At 36.8% G+C, this 15,192-nt stretch overlaps 1 protein-coding gene across 2 annotated transcripts in view; it reads right to left on the bottom strand.

Annotated features, from left to right (window-relative positions):
• EFR3A (EFR3 homolog A) overlaps positions 1–14,832 on the bottom strand; it is a 50,059-nt gene extending 35,227 nt beyond the window's left edge. For both annotated transcript variants that reach the window (XM_062504012.1, XM_062504004.1), the window contains exons 1-5: positions 14,746–14,832; positions 12,809–12,936; positions 11,287–11,437; positions 2,779–2,900; positions 971–1,120 (exon numbers count right to left, since the gene is read on the bottom strand). In XM_062504012.1, the coding sequence (XP_062359996.1) occupies positions 971–1,120; positions 2,779–2,900; positions 11,287–11,437; positions 12,809–12,915 (530 nt within the window). In that variant the 5' untranslated portion in view covers positions 12,916–12,936; positions 14,746–14,832. The remainder of the gene's footprint in view (positions 1–970; positions 1,121–2,778; positions 2,901–11,286; positions 11,438–12,808; positions 12,937–14,745) is intronic.
• Positions 14,833–15,192: the final 360 nt, after the last annotated feature.

Here is a 15,192-nt window from a genome sequence, read left to right as displayed (position 1 = left end):
GCATGGACAGACAGACAACTACTGATTTCAGTTATTTAGTCTGAAAATTTGTTTTTAAAGATGAGACAGGTACTGGCAGTCAGAAATAACAGAACAAAAATAAACATGAGGAATTGAAAAATAAATGCCAAAACTCAAACCAAAAAAGAGAAACTGACAGATCTAGAAAGCTGCGTGAAAGCATGAAAAGCTTGTTGTTATAGGAAGGCTGCTGAGTCTCTTAGCAGGCAAGTTTTGAAGCAGCCAGATTTGGACATGGAATGAATATTTAATTTGCTTGCACTGCTGAAGCTGGTTTTATGGAAATTTCCCAGTGCTACCAATAAACAGTTTTTACACCCACATAGTGTTTAGTCAGGGACCAAAAAAAAAAAAAAAGTGAATTTTCAATTGTAAGGTGACTGGCATCTCCTCAGCCTTAACTGTCACAGAGATCTTTTTTAATATCTTTTTGCAAATGTGGCAAGTAATATGCCTAGGAGTCACTCAAAGCAAAAAAGAGAAGGGCGTCTACATATAAATAAAAGTTTAATTCATTAATTCATAGTACTGTTTCAGCCAGGACAACCAGTTCTTACCAATGGCTAAAGGAATTAAACCCTCAATTTTTAACAAACCTAAGTAGCAAATCATTTGAGTCACCTAAAAGACTTTGCTTACTCATCTCTGCATCTGATCCAATAAAACCCAGAGTTCACCATTTTTATCAAGTCAAAACATGAATATGTAATTTCTAGAATAACTTTCAGGCCAACAGAACCTTGAACAAGTGAAAAAAAAAAGTAGTCGAAAAGATTTTAAGACAAGAAGCATTAAGAACCATTATGCAGACCTATACCATCAACTTAAAGGAGCCTCAGCTAGTAAAGGTGAGTTGTTGCTTCCACTTAAAAGAAAAGGATACCCACCATAAAAACTTAGCCTAGAGATTGCATCAAAAAACCATGCCAGTGACAAGGAATATAATTACCTGTCAATATCTTCTATTTTCTGCATGTTGAATAGCAATGATGGCACTATCTTGTCCATGTGCTGAGGTTCCCATATAGTTGCTCGAAGCTCATCATTAACTGTTTTTCGAACCACTCCCTGAATGCCCCTGATTCCAGCAATTCGGATCCTGAGGAAGGAAAAGAGGAATTACTGAAGCTGAGAAACACAGCACCTCCCAGAAGGGCTCTGTACCTACTGGGCAGCAGTAATTAAGGACTGTGGAATTCCAGTAGGTTTTCACAAGCAGCAACTGGGAAAACTGGACAATCATTAAGGTTCCACATGTTTTCTTTGAACACCTTTAAAGCCAGTAAGGAAGCTGACAAAACAAACAACTGACCAGAAGATGGCCTGTAATGGTAAAGCTGACATTACTGAATGAAGACTCAAACTTGGTACATCACCTCTGACAAAGTCCCATGGATAAAACCCACTAACTCTACCCAATTTACCATCCACCAGTTGAAACTTTGTACAGTCTCAGCCTATTCCAGAACTGAAGAAAAATGGGAAGTTACCACAACAGAGCTGAAGTAATATCAAGCATAGCCATGTGACCATGTCATTAGAAGATGTAATTAAGACTGAGGATGAATCAGAAAAGATCTTCAAAGATTTCTGAAAGATTCACAAGATGGAAAGTAAAGGATAATTCTGTCAACTTCAGCCTAATACACAAAAGGAACCACCACTTTAATTCTAAAACCATTTGAATGAAATCAGCTGAGAATTAATCATCAACAATGAAATAATAAAAAGGAAAAAATAAGTTCAAAAAAGACTTGGTCTAGCTATTGTCATTATTTTATAATATAAAATTAGCTTGCAGGAGAATCTGTGCAATAACATGAATAGCAAAATATTATTTTTGAAGTGATAATAGCAAATTAACCATTATAATAAATGGTAGGAAGAGAATTCACTTCCTGAAAACAAGTAGAACCTGGTACAGCTATCAAATAAGTACAAGCTTCACTAAAATTTTTAATTATTTCTATTAAAATCCATCTCTCATTTCAAGTATGGACAACACTTAATTAGTCCTTGGTCAGTCGAATTCGCTGAATTAAAACATTTCTGAAATGTATTACAGAGGCAACCAAGTTCTAGAATTATTTTTGTTTAGACTTCCATTTGTAAACACCTAAATCTGTGGCTGCTTGTATTTTAGCTATTTCTGAACAAAGTCTTGTGACTTTCAAGATGAATTCAATTTCATTCTAGATCTTTTGAGATAGTTTCAACAGGACACCACACAAAGCAGGAAGAAGAGCGATGTACAAGCATCTAGAAAAGCTGCTCCTGGGAAGGACACAGCCTCCAGGGGGGAGCTGCAGGAAAACAAACTGGGGCACTTACGTAAGAATGGGAAAAAACAGATTTCCCATTCATGAAGGCTCTTGAGCATACTTCAGACATCTAAGAAAACGCAGTTTTAATGAGTAATTCTTGAACAGCAGATTTAATATATGCTTTTGCTTTTCATATAAGCAGCCTCGTTTATATGTCAAGTAAGTTATGAACTCTTGCATTTACAATAATAAGTGGTGCCTTTCTGCAAAGAATCCACACAATCTAATATGCATTATTAAGGTAAAATTACACCTAAATATCCTAGGAGTTCTAGCTACCTAAGATTTGCAATATTTGGTGCTACTCAAAGTCAGGCTGTAGGTTTTTTTCATATGGAATTAACTACTCCACTAAACATCTTAATAAAAACTGTATTACAGACAATATTAATGTGTCAACAATTTTCAGAAATTCCTGCAGAATGGCACTTACTCATTTTGTATTTCTGGATCAGGGTCACAGGAATGGCACATGGCACTGAACCTGGACACAAAGAAATCGTAGCGTCTGTGATACGAAGGTGTGTCTTCTTCAATGTTGGCAAATTTGACAAACTGGAAAATGAAATACATTAAAAAAGCTTTTAATACCAATTTCCTAAAACTGAATAATGAGTAACAAGCTTCATTTAACAAGTAACATAAAGTAACTGCATTAAGGTAAGAACCCAATTTTGACAACACTTTAGAACTTCAGAGAAGAAAAATCTGAATAGGACAGTTTCCTTTTAAAAGTCTTTCCATAAGAACTTCATTTAGATAGCTATGGAAGGGTGAAACTATATGAAATACAACATACTATGCAATATGGAAACATCTAACACTTGAACAGTGAGCATGATCAACTCGCAGAATCATTTAGGTTCAGACCTGTCCTAGGGACAGACCCTCAGGATTGTCAGGTCCAACCATTTCCCTAACACAGTCAAGTCCACAACTAAACCTCATTTTACATAACTCCAGGGATGGTGACTCAGCCATTCCCCAAGCAGCCTGTTCCAATGCTGTTAACTCTTTTAGAGAATAAATTTTCCCTGATATCCAGAGTAAACCACCCTTGACACAACTTGAGGTCATCTTCTCTCATCCTATCTCTTTCAGCTTGGGAGGAGAGCCTGACACCCACCCTGCTACACTCTCTCTCTGGCAGCTGTAGAGAAAGCCCAATCAGTCAAATACAACCCTGTCATTACCAGGTTACCTAGCAAAATTCTGATGTACCAAAATTCAAGGGAAATAAACTTGGAGGCATTCTGTCAATTCTATCTTGACAGAAGGGAAAAAGGATTCAGAAATTATAATCTAGGCAAGTCTAGCCCATTCACAGAAAAACACTAGGAAAAAAATACCAATTTGCCAACATCAACAAAGTCTCAAAGGGGTAAGTAACAGGCAACATGGATTTGTCAAGAACAAATCCCATCAATCCATCTTATTCCTATGACAAGCAAAAAACTTTTGTGCTTCCAGATGAAGCAGTACCTGTCAAAACTTCAGTGATGTTGCTGACAAAAAATTACACAAAATTCTCAAAGGGAAGCTAGAGAAACACTGTCAAAAGAACACTCCCCGTAAGAGAGATGTACAAGAGTTTGGAAAGAATAAGGAAACACTTGTAAATCATCACAGCACAAAAATATGATTTGAGCTTCACTAGAGACTTAGATGAGCAGGCTGGGCTCATCAAATTTGCAAAGAACACTAGGCTGGCCAGAGATGTAGGCACACTTGACGCCTGTTTTTTCAGCAATTGGAAATACGACCTGAAAAACCAAGGAAAAAATTTGGGAATGGTTATTACAAAACAACATTTTAAGCCAGAAACAGCTGAATGAAGAAAAGGAACTCAGCCAATGGCAATACGATGGCATGGAAAACAGAACAATATGCTGCGATACATCTGCTTTACTCATGACACCTATGAAGAAACTTTTGCCATCTAATGAGGCCAAATAAACCCTTAAATAAAGTGGTGCATCTAGCTGAAACATCATAGCCTAAAATGGTGAATAACTGATACAATACTCAGATTATTCAAGAGATGGACAGAGGTTTAGATAAACATGTGTAAAAGAAGAATGAAATACACTAAATTACCTAGACTGCAGCTGCCTAAAAAGTATCAGTCTTAAAAGGTACAGAAGACAGTTATAAAAAGAGAATAAAGAAATTGTTTCCCTTGTCCAACGGTAATAGGCAAAGCAATAATAGGCTTATATTGAAGCAAAGCCTAAGTTAGACATTATAGCCATCTCTTTCTCAAGTGAGCAGACTGCCTAAAGACCCTTTGGATTCTCCATCACTGACAGTTCTAAGAACAGACTACAGAGGGAAATAAAAAGCAAAACAAAACATTGTCAGGAAAGGTTGAACACCACGCTGGTTCTGCCCTGAAGCGGAGTGATGTCCTATTAAGACCCCTCTGCTTTTACTCACACCATTTTTATCAATTCCTAAGCACAGGCTGAGGCATTTCCTTTGTATTTTTCATGATGCAAAACCTGCTTTCATCAGCACATTACCCACAGACATCCAGACATATGCCATAAAGCCCAAAGCACTTCAGCATAATCTACAGCACACGGATTTGTGGAGGCTTTGAGATTTTCAAGCTGGAAGTGAAAGCTGTGTATTTCAGAAGAAAAAAAAAAAAAAAAACAACAAAACAAAAAACCTTCCATTTTCTTCTCTTTTTGTTTAGTCTTTTTTTCTGTGTTATCTAAAACACTTATCCTTTTCAGCTGCACTAACAGTTACCCTCTAAAAGCTACAGGAACAGCAGAAAATGATACAGTTCACAGAACTACATTCTTAGCTGTTACTGAAAATGGGAAAAAAATTGTATAGTATGAGTCCATTTTACAGGTACTTCTGTTTGGAATATCCTGTGTTTCAGGTAGTAAAAAAGTGACAGAAGTCAAAATCTAATTCTGTATTAACACTGCCACAGACTGAAAGACAATCCATATGTGTTCTTCACAAGAGTTACAAAAATGATCATTTTCTTCTCAAGAGACCCTGGCAAATGTTTCTATGGCTGCCTAGTTTGTTACATGCAATGGTTACTAGCAAAACAGAAATATATATTTTTTTTTAAATTTTGCCGACAAGAATTTCATTAGTCTTTACATCTCAATAAGGCACTAAGACCAGGGATTTAATAAAGACCCAAACCATATTATCTTAGTATTTTCCAGACACTCAAGTGTTCAAGCCTACAAATAATTCACCCAGAAAACTTCAATAAAAGCATGGAACAGAATAGAAACAAAAAGTCTGAAGAACACAGCACACTGTGAGAGTGGCTATGAGAATGAAAATATTAATTCATGTTGCATTTAGTATCAGCCTATAACAATATTATTATCTGAAGTACTAATTATTTGATTGACAAGATCTCCCAACAGGAAAGCTTAAATACACTCTAATAACTGTTCTGCTAGCAGAAAGATTTATTGTAGCAAGAAACTGCTTTGTAAGAACAAAGCATGAATTTAGGCCAAGCAAGCGTCAGGGACTCCCTCATTCTGAGTACTTCTCCTGTATCAGGGTGCAGCTTGGCAGCAGGGACACAAGCACGTGAAAGTCACACCTTTCAAAACAGCATGCACAGTAAGAGATCCAGAAAGGGCAAAGGCTGTCTATGTCCTCATGTGTATAACAAAACAATTCTACCCACTGAACAGACAGTATTTCTGAAGCACAATTCAGGATTAGCATTCAGATGACTGAGCATTTAGGCCAAAGGAAAGCTGTCTGAGGCAGCAGTTTTGAGCTGTGCACTGTCATCCAGCAAAATGTTAAAATTCCATCCCATCACAGAAATTGTAAGTTTTTACAGTAGACATCAGCCTATACTTTGCAGTGGAGGTTCTGCTATTGTTGCTAAAGAATATTTTACTCCTAAGCATGTATTTTCAAACAAACTTAAAATATAACAATTATTCAACCTCAAGAAGAATAAAACTTATGAAAGTCCAAGCACCTCCCTAGGAATTATTTACAAGGCTTTTACAGATGTAAACATGTCATTCAGTCACAGTAAACACTTACAAACATCCAATGGCAACTTATGGAAGTTTTACTAGTACAAGCATCTGTATTTTATCTGTATTTTATAATACAGAAGGTACAGAAAGGAATTTACATTGGTAGTACCTTATTTCCATTTATTTTGAAACCAATAGAATTCAATCAGTATAAAAACATATAAATTTATCACAAAGAAAAAACTTATTTATTAATATGATGTTTGCTCCAGACTGAGTTGAGAAATTTGGATAGTATTACCAGGGAGAGAGAAATTGTGCAAGCCCTGTAAGTAAATCATACAAGTTCTAGAGGACAGAATTTCTTCTGTGCATTTATGCTATTTTATCATTGTTATGTAGCAAGCACATTAGGAGAAAAATTGTTAACTTTTAATGGTCCCTGGATGTCTTTAAAGAAGGTCAGTTTTATTCAAGAATAATCACGATGAATAACATTTCAGTTTTTTTAAAGTATCTCCCTGTAAGAACACCAGGCTCGACCTGAGTACTATTTCTTTCATATCTGAGCTTCCTGATCAGCCTTCTGCAGCCTGTAATTTTCTCTTGTTTCAAACAGGGAAAGAGGATGTTGATACTGGCAATTACCACCTTTTATAAGCCAAGGTACTGTACTTCATTATTATGAAAATATCACATGGCAAGTCATGATCTCCTATAAACATAAGACTCTTACAAACCACACAGTACAGCCTTAATGAGAAGTGTGAATGTTATGCATACACTTAACAAACAAATGCCAGAAGGACAAGCACTTCAACTTTCCTAAACAGGAAAGCTTCAAACACTGGATACATTAACCTTACAAATACAGTATGAAAATGATCACATGGTTCTCAGCAATGAAAATTGGTGATTTAATTTATTTATTAATATTTAGGATCACCAGACACTTTCAACTTTATCTGAAAAGGATGGATAATTTCAGATTCTACTTTACTTTGGGCCCCTTGGATGAAAATTCTCCTGACCACATGTACAGTTGTGCAACAAAATCAGCAATGGAATGTTGGCTTACAGTGCCACCATAGTGTATCCATGGAACTGCAAAAACAGAGAGTAAAAAGAACAAGCGGGGGAAGCAATACTTAACTTTGAGTGACTCTAAAAGACTTACTCTGATTCTAGCAGATGCAGACACACAATTTCTATTCTAATTTAATAATCCACAGGGTAAGAAAGAGTGTTGTGTGTTAATCTGTCTCCCTGACATTTAAGTCCTATTAAACAGACAGAGGATGTATCCTAGAGATGGAATTGTTGCATTGTGTATTAAATCACTACATAATTCTGTAGTGGTACATGGAATAAAAGAATCATCTTGCAATAGAGGTTAAGTTTGCACTGCCTACTTCCAGATTAGTGAACTGCAGACAAGGCAAACAGTTAAGTACCCTGCTGGGAATATTAACTCTCACATAGCTTAATTTCAAAGCGTTGACATTTTGTACTATTTTTACATATATATGCAATTAATTGTGCCCAAACCAACCACTTTTATAAGCCAACACTAACAAATATGAAAGTCTTGTCTCAGGCACTGGTTGATCACTTTTCCACTTGGAGTCTGCTTATCTACCTTTAAATACCAAATGATGATAACCAGCAATAACAGCCACCTCCTCAAGCACATGAAGCTCAACGCTGTCACTGATGGCATCATAATTTCACTGCTCCAACAAAGAAATTGCCTTTATAAAAGGAAGCACCCTATCAACTAAAGAAGCATTTGTGGTGCATAATTAAAATACGGTGATACTGGGTTCCACATGTTATCTGCTATTTTTCACATGAAACCCCAATATCTTACTGACAAAATACAAAGAATTTACCCCATCAGCATTTCAAATTAGCTTAAAATGTTTTGTATTTAACTGAGTCTTGTAAATACTGATTAAGATGAAAATTTTACTAAAGTATGAATCCAATTGTTCTTAACCAGCTGCCCACTAAAGACATTTTCAGAACCTTATTTAAAAACTTCAGAAATAGACATGAATTGGATATAGATTAACAGATATAACCTGGATCTCTATAAATTTGACCACAAGGTCAAAAATTGTAAAGCCTGTCACTTCTATCCTAGTAATAAACACTATGGACCTAAGCAACACATCAAATTCTTTGTACTTGAGCAATGGAAATGCTTTATATGATACTCAGTTACTCAAATTCTGCCAGAAGATTAGAGAAAAATAAAGTATAGTCAGATTTTTTTTAAGGAAAAAATTGCAATCAGCCTTCAGATCTTCTAATGCATAAGCCAAGGAGATACCACTTTTTCCCACCACATTTTTTCAGTTTTCTCACCGGCATATGCTGTCCTAGCACACGGTCTATAAAAATATCTTCCATGACAGAAAAAGCCATTTTGAACCACACAGACATTACCAATATGACATTTGGTCTACATAAAAATAATCCCACCATCTATTCATTATATTCACTATTGAATTTTGCTGTACTTAGGTATCTGCCTTATACAAGTAGATTTACAATTATGTTATTAAAAAAAATTAAAAAACAGTTCTGCTGTAGGAAATAAGTTACTATAATTTATAAATGCAACACATAAAAAATTTGCAAGACTTAATTATATGTAACCTGGAGACCAGGTTAAAAAGTACATACATAAAACCCAAATAATTATTTATCTAAAATAGTCATCTTCAGGTTTGCTTTTAAAAAATACATTTACTTTTTATTATAAATTAAATGAAATTTAAATTCCAAAATTAATTTAAGATGACAAACAGCTAAGTAAAAGTTTTTTCCCCTAAATATAGGGCACCAATTAGAATAAATTCTGCATCCAAAACCAAATACCTGAAAGTCAGCAAAACACACTCAGTGTGAGCTTCCAGATCTTTCCAAGCTTTTAAACTACTCCAAGATGTTCTGTACAGAGATTTGCTTTATTTGAAACCCTTTTAACCAATCACAAGAATCCCCACAGCTGAAGCAAAATCTGTGAGGATGAGAAAACCCTACAGCTCAAATAAAATGTTTGAATTTTACTTCAAAGACATCACTGTCTTTCTATTTCAATGAAGCTTTGGGTAGAAAATTATCAAAATCTACTTAGAGACACAATCATACTCTACATATTTTAGGGGCCTTAAACTTATTTTCCTAAAAATACTATGCAAAATTTTCCGAAGGTAGCCTGACTTTTCAGCAGTTTAGACATTTACTTCATATGCAACTCATTCTTCTCTTCTAGATAATACCAGTATGCACTCCAAAATGCTACATCAGCTAAAGCACATAAAGCATTATTCAGTCACCACACCATCTCCTCTTCTTTTTTTTGGTTTTTGTTTTTTTGTTTATTTCCTTCTGGAGGAGAGAAAAAAGGGTGAATATGGCAGTAAATTTTCTTTGTTAATCTAACAAAATTTATTTAAGAACACAGTAAGGCAGTGCCCTTGGTAGCAGACAAGCCGTTACCCTTTGTTCCTTCTAAGTCAATACAAACAGACTTGCATCCCTTGTCTTCATTAACTCTGGCAAGCACCTAGGGAAATTAGCAGAGTTAGGCTAAAATACAGTTCTGGAATACTGTTGAAGAGCCATAAAAAGTGTTTCTCCTCACAGAGTTTCTCCTCTTGTTTCTGAGTTTTATAGAAGACAAACACAAATTATCTCCTAATTCAGGAAGTCCATTCACTTCCTTTACTCACAAAAGACTTAGAAACCAACAGGAATCAAACAGATTACCCTAAGGTGGAGTTTTGTTCAGTAACATACATTTTGAAGTGACACAAGCCTTGTACATCAGAGTGGAGGTTGGCAGTAACCAGTGATTTTAAACAACTGGAAAGTGATGTACACCTTGCCATTTGGCAACTAAGGAAACAAGTTCCTAAGTAATTTCCCTAAGAGGACTTGACCAGGCATTATTACACAAACAAATCAAAAGAAGCAGAGTAGCCTGGCTCAATGATATTTAAATAAATAAGTAAAATTTTATATGTATAATGAGATCTAGGTCTCATAATCCTCAGTAAAGCTGCCCAGCTAGTGGGGGAACAAGGGGCACTTTTACAGGAAAACTCTTTATTCCATCATAACAAGAAATCCTGCTCTGGGGTAAGACCACGTTACTAAACTCTCCTGTCTTCCTGAACTGTATCTCCATTAAATTTCATCAGCCAGGAACCAAACCAAAAGCCCAACAGCTTTACTGACTCCACAAAGAAGCCCCCCACTGTTAACAGTGGCAATAAATTACATGAAAAGCAAGTACTTTATACTCAGGTAAAAGCAATCACTCTAAGTAAAAACAGTCCACATCACAGTCCTGGAATTTATGAGATTTCAATTTTACCAGCTGGAAAATACAGTGGTTGGAAGGCAAGTATGACAGAGCTATACCCTTGATTGCACCCATCACTCTAATTGGAAAACTAGATCTCTAAATCTTGATTTTGACACTTTCAGTTATGCCCTTCAAGCCTTGTTCTGAATCCTGAAACATTTAAGCTGATAAAATAGTGAGGTTGCAATACTCAAAGCTACTTTTCAGCTAACAAGAATCTTTCTGTGTAGCTTAAGCTGCCAGAAAACAAAACATTGTCTTACCTATATATTGGCTCCAGGAGGGAAGCATAAAGACTCAAAATATGAATTCACAGCACAGCTTTCCTGTTCCTTGCAGAAGTTATTTTTGGCGGGAATGAGCCCAGACATCAAAAGAATTTGGGACATTGAAGGGAAACAGCTCACCTGCCTCCAGCTGGTACCTAGTCTGTGTTTAGGGCCAAAGGATACATCCTGCTACAGAGAGCATCTTTCAGTTCATGTCAACTAGCAGATCTTTTAAGACTTCTAAAACGACTTTCCGAAGCAAAGATTTACTCTGATTTGATTTAGATTCTGAGCTTACTTACAGAATTAGTCCCAAGGACTTGCAGCTTTGGTTCGCCTGATTCCAGAAGCTTGGCCACCATGTGAAGGAAACTTTCCACAAATGGTTTTATGCTTTGAGAATGGCAAGCCATTAGAAGTTGGTCCAGTGCCTCCATGGCAATTAAAACATAACTGAAAATTAATCAGAGAGACTCACATAAAGATGTATTGCATTTATCATTAACTCAATTAGTTCAATTTAGGATCTTACTGCAAAAAAATAGAAAAGAAAGAATGGAAGGTGCCTATTTCCCACTGTATAAAAATTACACTTAGGGCTATTTTCTACATCCATATTTTCTCTCATTTTTTAGGGGGGAAGACAGGGTGGTGTAGGAGGGAGGGGAGTACAGAATTGAGTGCTGGCCATTTACCCTTTCTATAAGTTAAAAAGCAGCTTCGGATGTCATGAAGGCCAAAAAATGGATGTCTGTGATGGATATTGCTTTCCTGCCACTTTTTAGACTTAACATCCCTCACTTAAATATCTGATTTAGTCAAAAGGGCTGAAAAGAAAGATAATCCTGTTTCCCTATATCCTGATTGACATTCAAGGGTATATTGGGCTTACATACACCAGGTTTTGTCAGCAAGGGGCTGCAGAGGTGGTTTCTGTCAGAAACCAGGAGCTGCCCCCATGACAGACACATCCAGCTCCAGCCAGCTGCAAGAACGACCTAAACCTGAGCCCCTCAAGGACACTGGAGGTGCCCACAGGTAAGCAGATATCCACAGTGCAGGCCATAGAGGAACCCCTGCTGCAGCAGTTGGATCTGCCTTGAAGGAAACTGCTGCCCACAGAAAGATCCTGATGGAACAGGTTTCTGGCAGGCCCCATGGAGAGGAGCCCATGCAAGAGCTTTTTTGGCAGGATCTGTGATCCCATGGGGGACCCATGCTGGAGCAGCCTGTTCCTGAAGGACTGCACCTTAAGGAAAGAAGCCAAGCTAAAGCAGCTCTTGAAGGACTGTCTACAAGGGCAAACCCAAGGCCAGAGCAGGGTAAGAGTGTGAGGAAGAAGGAGCAGGAGACACAAGATGGTACGAGCTAACCACAGTCCCCAGTTCTATTCTGCTCTGCTTGGTGGGGGTGGAGGTAATGGACTTGGGAGTGAAGTCCATTGCCTCCAGTGGAGTGAAGCCTGGGAAGAAAGATGGCTGGAGGAAAGATGTATTTAAGCTCTGCTTTAATTTCTCACTATCATACTCTGTCATTAATTTTCAATAATTAAATCAATCCTCCCCAAGTTAAGTCTCATTTTCCCCATGATGGAACTGATTAATCTCCCTGTCCTTATCTCAACCCACGAGCTTTCCAGTTTATTTCCCTCTCCATCTGGCAGAGCAGGAGGAGTGACAGCAGCTGGATGGGCACCTGGCAGCCAGACAAGGTTAACTGTCCACAAAGGGACTGGGTCTGTCTTGCTTTCCAGACTCGATCAGAACAAACAAGATGAAATTCCATGACTTGTTAGCATCTATTTTTAATGACTTCTCTCCTTACCCATAGCGATGTCTGACCACATCCCTGGTCAGTCTCTCTGCCAGGTAAGCCCCAATTCGATCCAGCTTCTCTGGTGCAGAAACTGCATAGAAAGTCAGTTTCTCCATGTCAGCTTTAACAAGACCATCCTAGAAACAGAAATACAAAACAGAAAATTAAAGTGTTCAGAGGAAATATAAAGCTTTCCAAGTGTTTTTCCTTCTTTTTCTAGCTAACATTTAAAGATCAGAGCCTTAAGAACAGAAACAAGCTACTGAAAAAAACCCCAAATTATTGAGCAGAACTGCCATAACCTTAGCTGCAGAAATCAGCAACATGAAACAAAATATTTTTAAAGGAAATGAAGCAACTAGCTTGCTCCACCATTTTTTGAGAGGGAATGGATATTCTAAGAGAAAGTATGCAGGGCGATACGTGACAGCTCTTAGACAGACTTCTTTCCTAATAGTAAAAGGTAATTTTTTTCTCTTCCCATACCCCCATCAAATATATTCAATGCATAATTTTGATAAAATAGAAAACAAGACTGTAGCTTAAATATTTAATATTGTAGTTTAAATATTTTATTCCTTCAGTGTCAGATCTTGAACAAGGCTGACCACCAGGCATTTGGGGCTAATTGTCAGAACCAGACCAAAGATTAACACAGCAGTTCCAACATGAACTGCAACATGGATCTGCTTAGATGAAGTTACAATCGTAATTATCAGGTAAGCAAGATATGGCTTTTTGTCTTTTTATCATTTTCCCCCCTTGTAAAACATAAAAACACTTATTTTTCAAATAAATTACTTAAAAGCCTCTGAGATTAATTAAGATTGATTAATGAATTTCATCAAGCAAATCTTCTAATACTTTAGAGAAGGTCTGCAACTCAAGGGAAACATCGTGAACTGGCTTGTCCCTTCCACTGACCCAATGAACACTAACCAAAGCAGAGACTAAAAAGTGCCAGCTCAGAGCTACTGACATTTAAACTAAAACACTACAATTGCAGCATTTCTAGGTGTTTCTACATCTGTATCAAAAACTGTATTAGAACAAACAAACCTATAAAACCATACTGCTCCATGCATTCAATATACTGTATAGACAGAAAACATTTCCTTTAAAGCCACTAATATGCACTTACATAATCCCTGGCACTCAGTAACAACACAATTAAAAAAAAAAAGCTGCCATACTTTGTAACATAGAAACCAAATATTATACAAATACTGACTGTGCTGCTTCCTTCTACTGTAACAAAACAAAAATTTGGTAACACGCATAAAAAAATAAGAGCAGCAGAAATTTAAGCTCTTTATCAGTCTGAACTGTCAAATGATTATGTGTAGACACATGCATTCCTCAGTGGTACACAGAAGTCATTTATTTTCACTGAGAGTAAGGGTTAGGCTTTAATATAACCAAGATGTTACAGTGAAATGAAGAAATAAAATTGTAGATGAGTACCTAGAAAAATTTTGAAAGAACACCAGAACAACGTTTTAGGGTCACAACAGTCTAGCAGAATTATAAAAATGTTCACAGTCAGTAAGTTGGGAGTTAAAAAACTAAAATCCTGTAGAAAACCAGAAAACGTTCACACCTGCAACCACAAGAAAGCGTTTGTGGTTCTAAAAAGTGATGAAGTTACGTGGTACCTCTGCAGCAGAGTACTTTGTTTAATGAAATCTCTGTTTCCCTGAGTAAAACATACTAATTTTATTCTTCAGTGTGCAGTGCTGCTTTGGAAACGGAATTAGACCAGATGATCTCTACGCATCCCTCTCCAGATAAATTATTCTACTAATCTCTCTCAAAGCAATGAAGTGCTCAACAGATTTTATGGTAAAATGTTAAAAGAGAAAGGAAAATTTTAAGAAATTGCTAAACAAGCTATAACTACAGATTTTCAAACACCAACCCCTTACAATTCTAAAGTCATGACTCACTTTTGGATCTTCAGGAAATATGTTGTCTACCAGACGCTTGTAGCGAGGTCGCAGCGCAGCACAGCAGCAGCAAACTCCTGCAGAGAGATTTACCCAACGGGATTTAGGATGCAGTTCTAGGGACTCATTTGAAGGGACAAGCTGACAAGCATGGAGGGAGAAGATAACACTGAATTCAGCTTGCTATCAGCAGTAAAGCAAAACCAAGGGTATTGAAACTAAGTACAAGTAAGTCAAATAAGCAAAACAACTACCACACTACAATATAGGAGAAAATATGCAAGGATCTCAGGTACTAGAAATGCACCTGTCATTCATACTTAAAAACATGCAGAAAAGTCAAGGCATTTTAAAACTGAGTCATATTAAAACCAAAGCTACTGTATTTGCAGGTTTATCTTCATTCTGAATGACTGCTTCAAAACACCCAAATGTTGTGCATTATGT

Source organism: Cinclus cinclus, chromosome 1, assembly GCF_963662255.1.
Source record: "Cinclus cinclus chromosome 1, bCinCin1.1, whole genome shotgun sequence".
NCBI lineage: Eukaryota > Metazoa > Chordata > Aves > Passeriformes > Cinclidae > Cinclus > Cinclus cinclus.
This window is presented reverse-complemented; position numbering and strand designations above follow the sequence as displayed.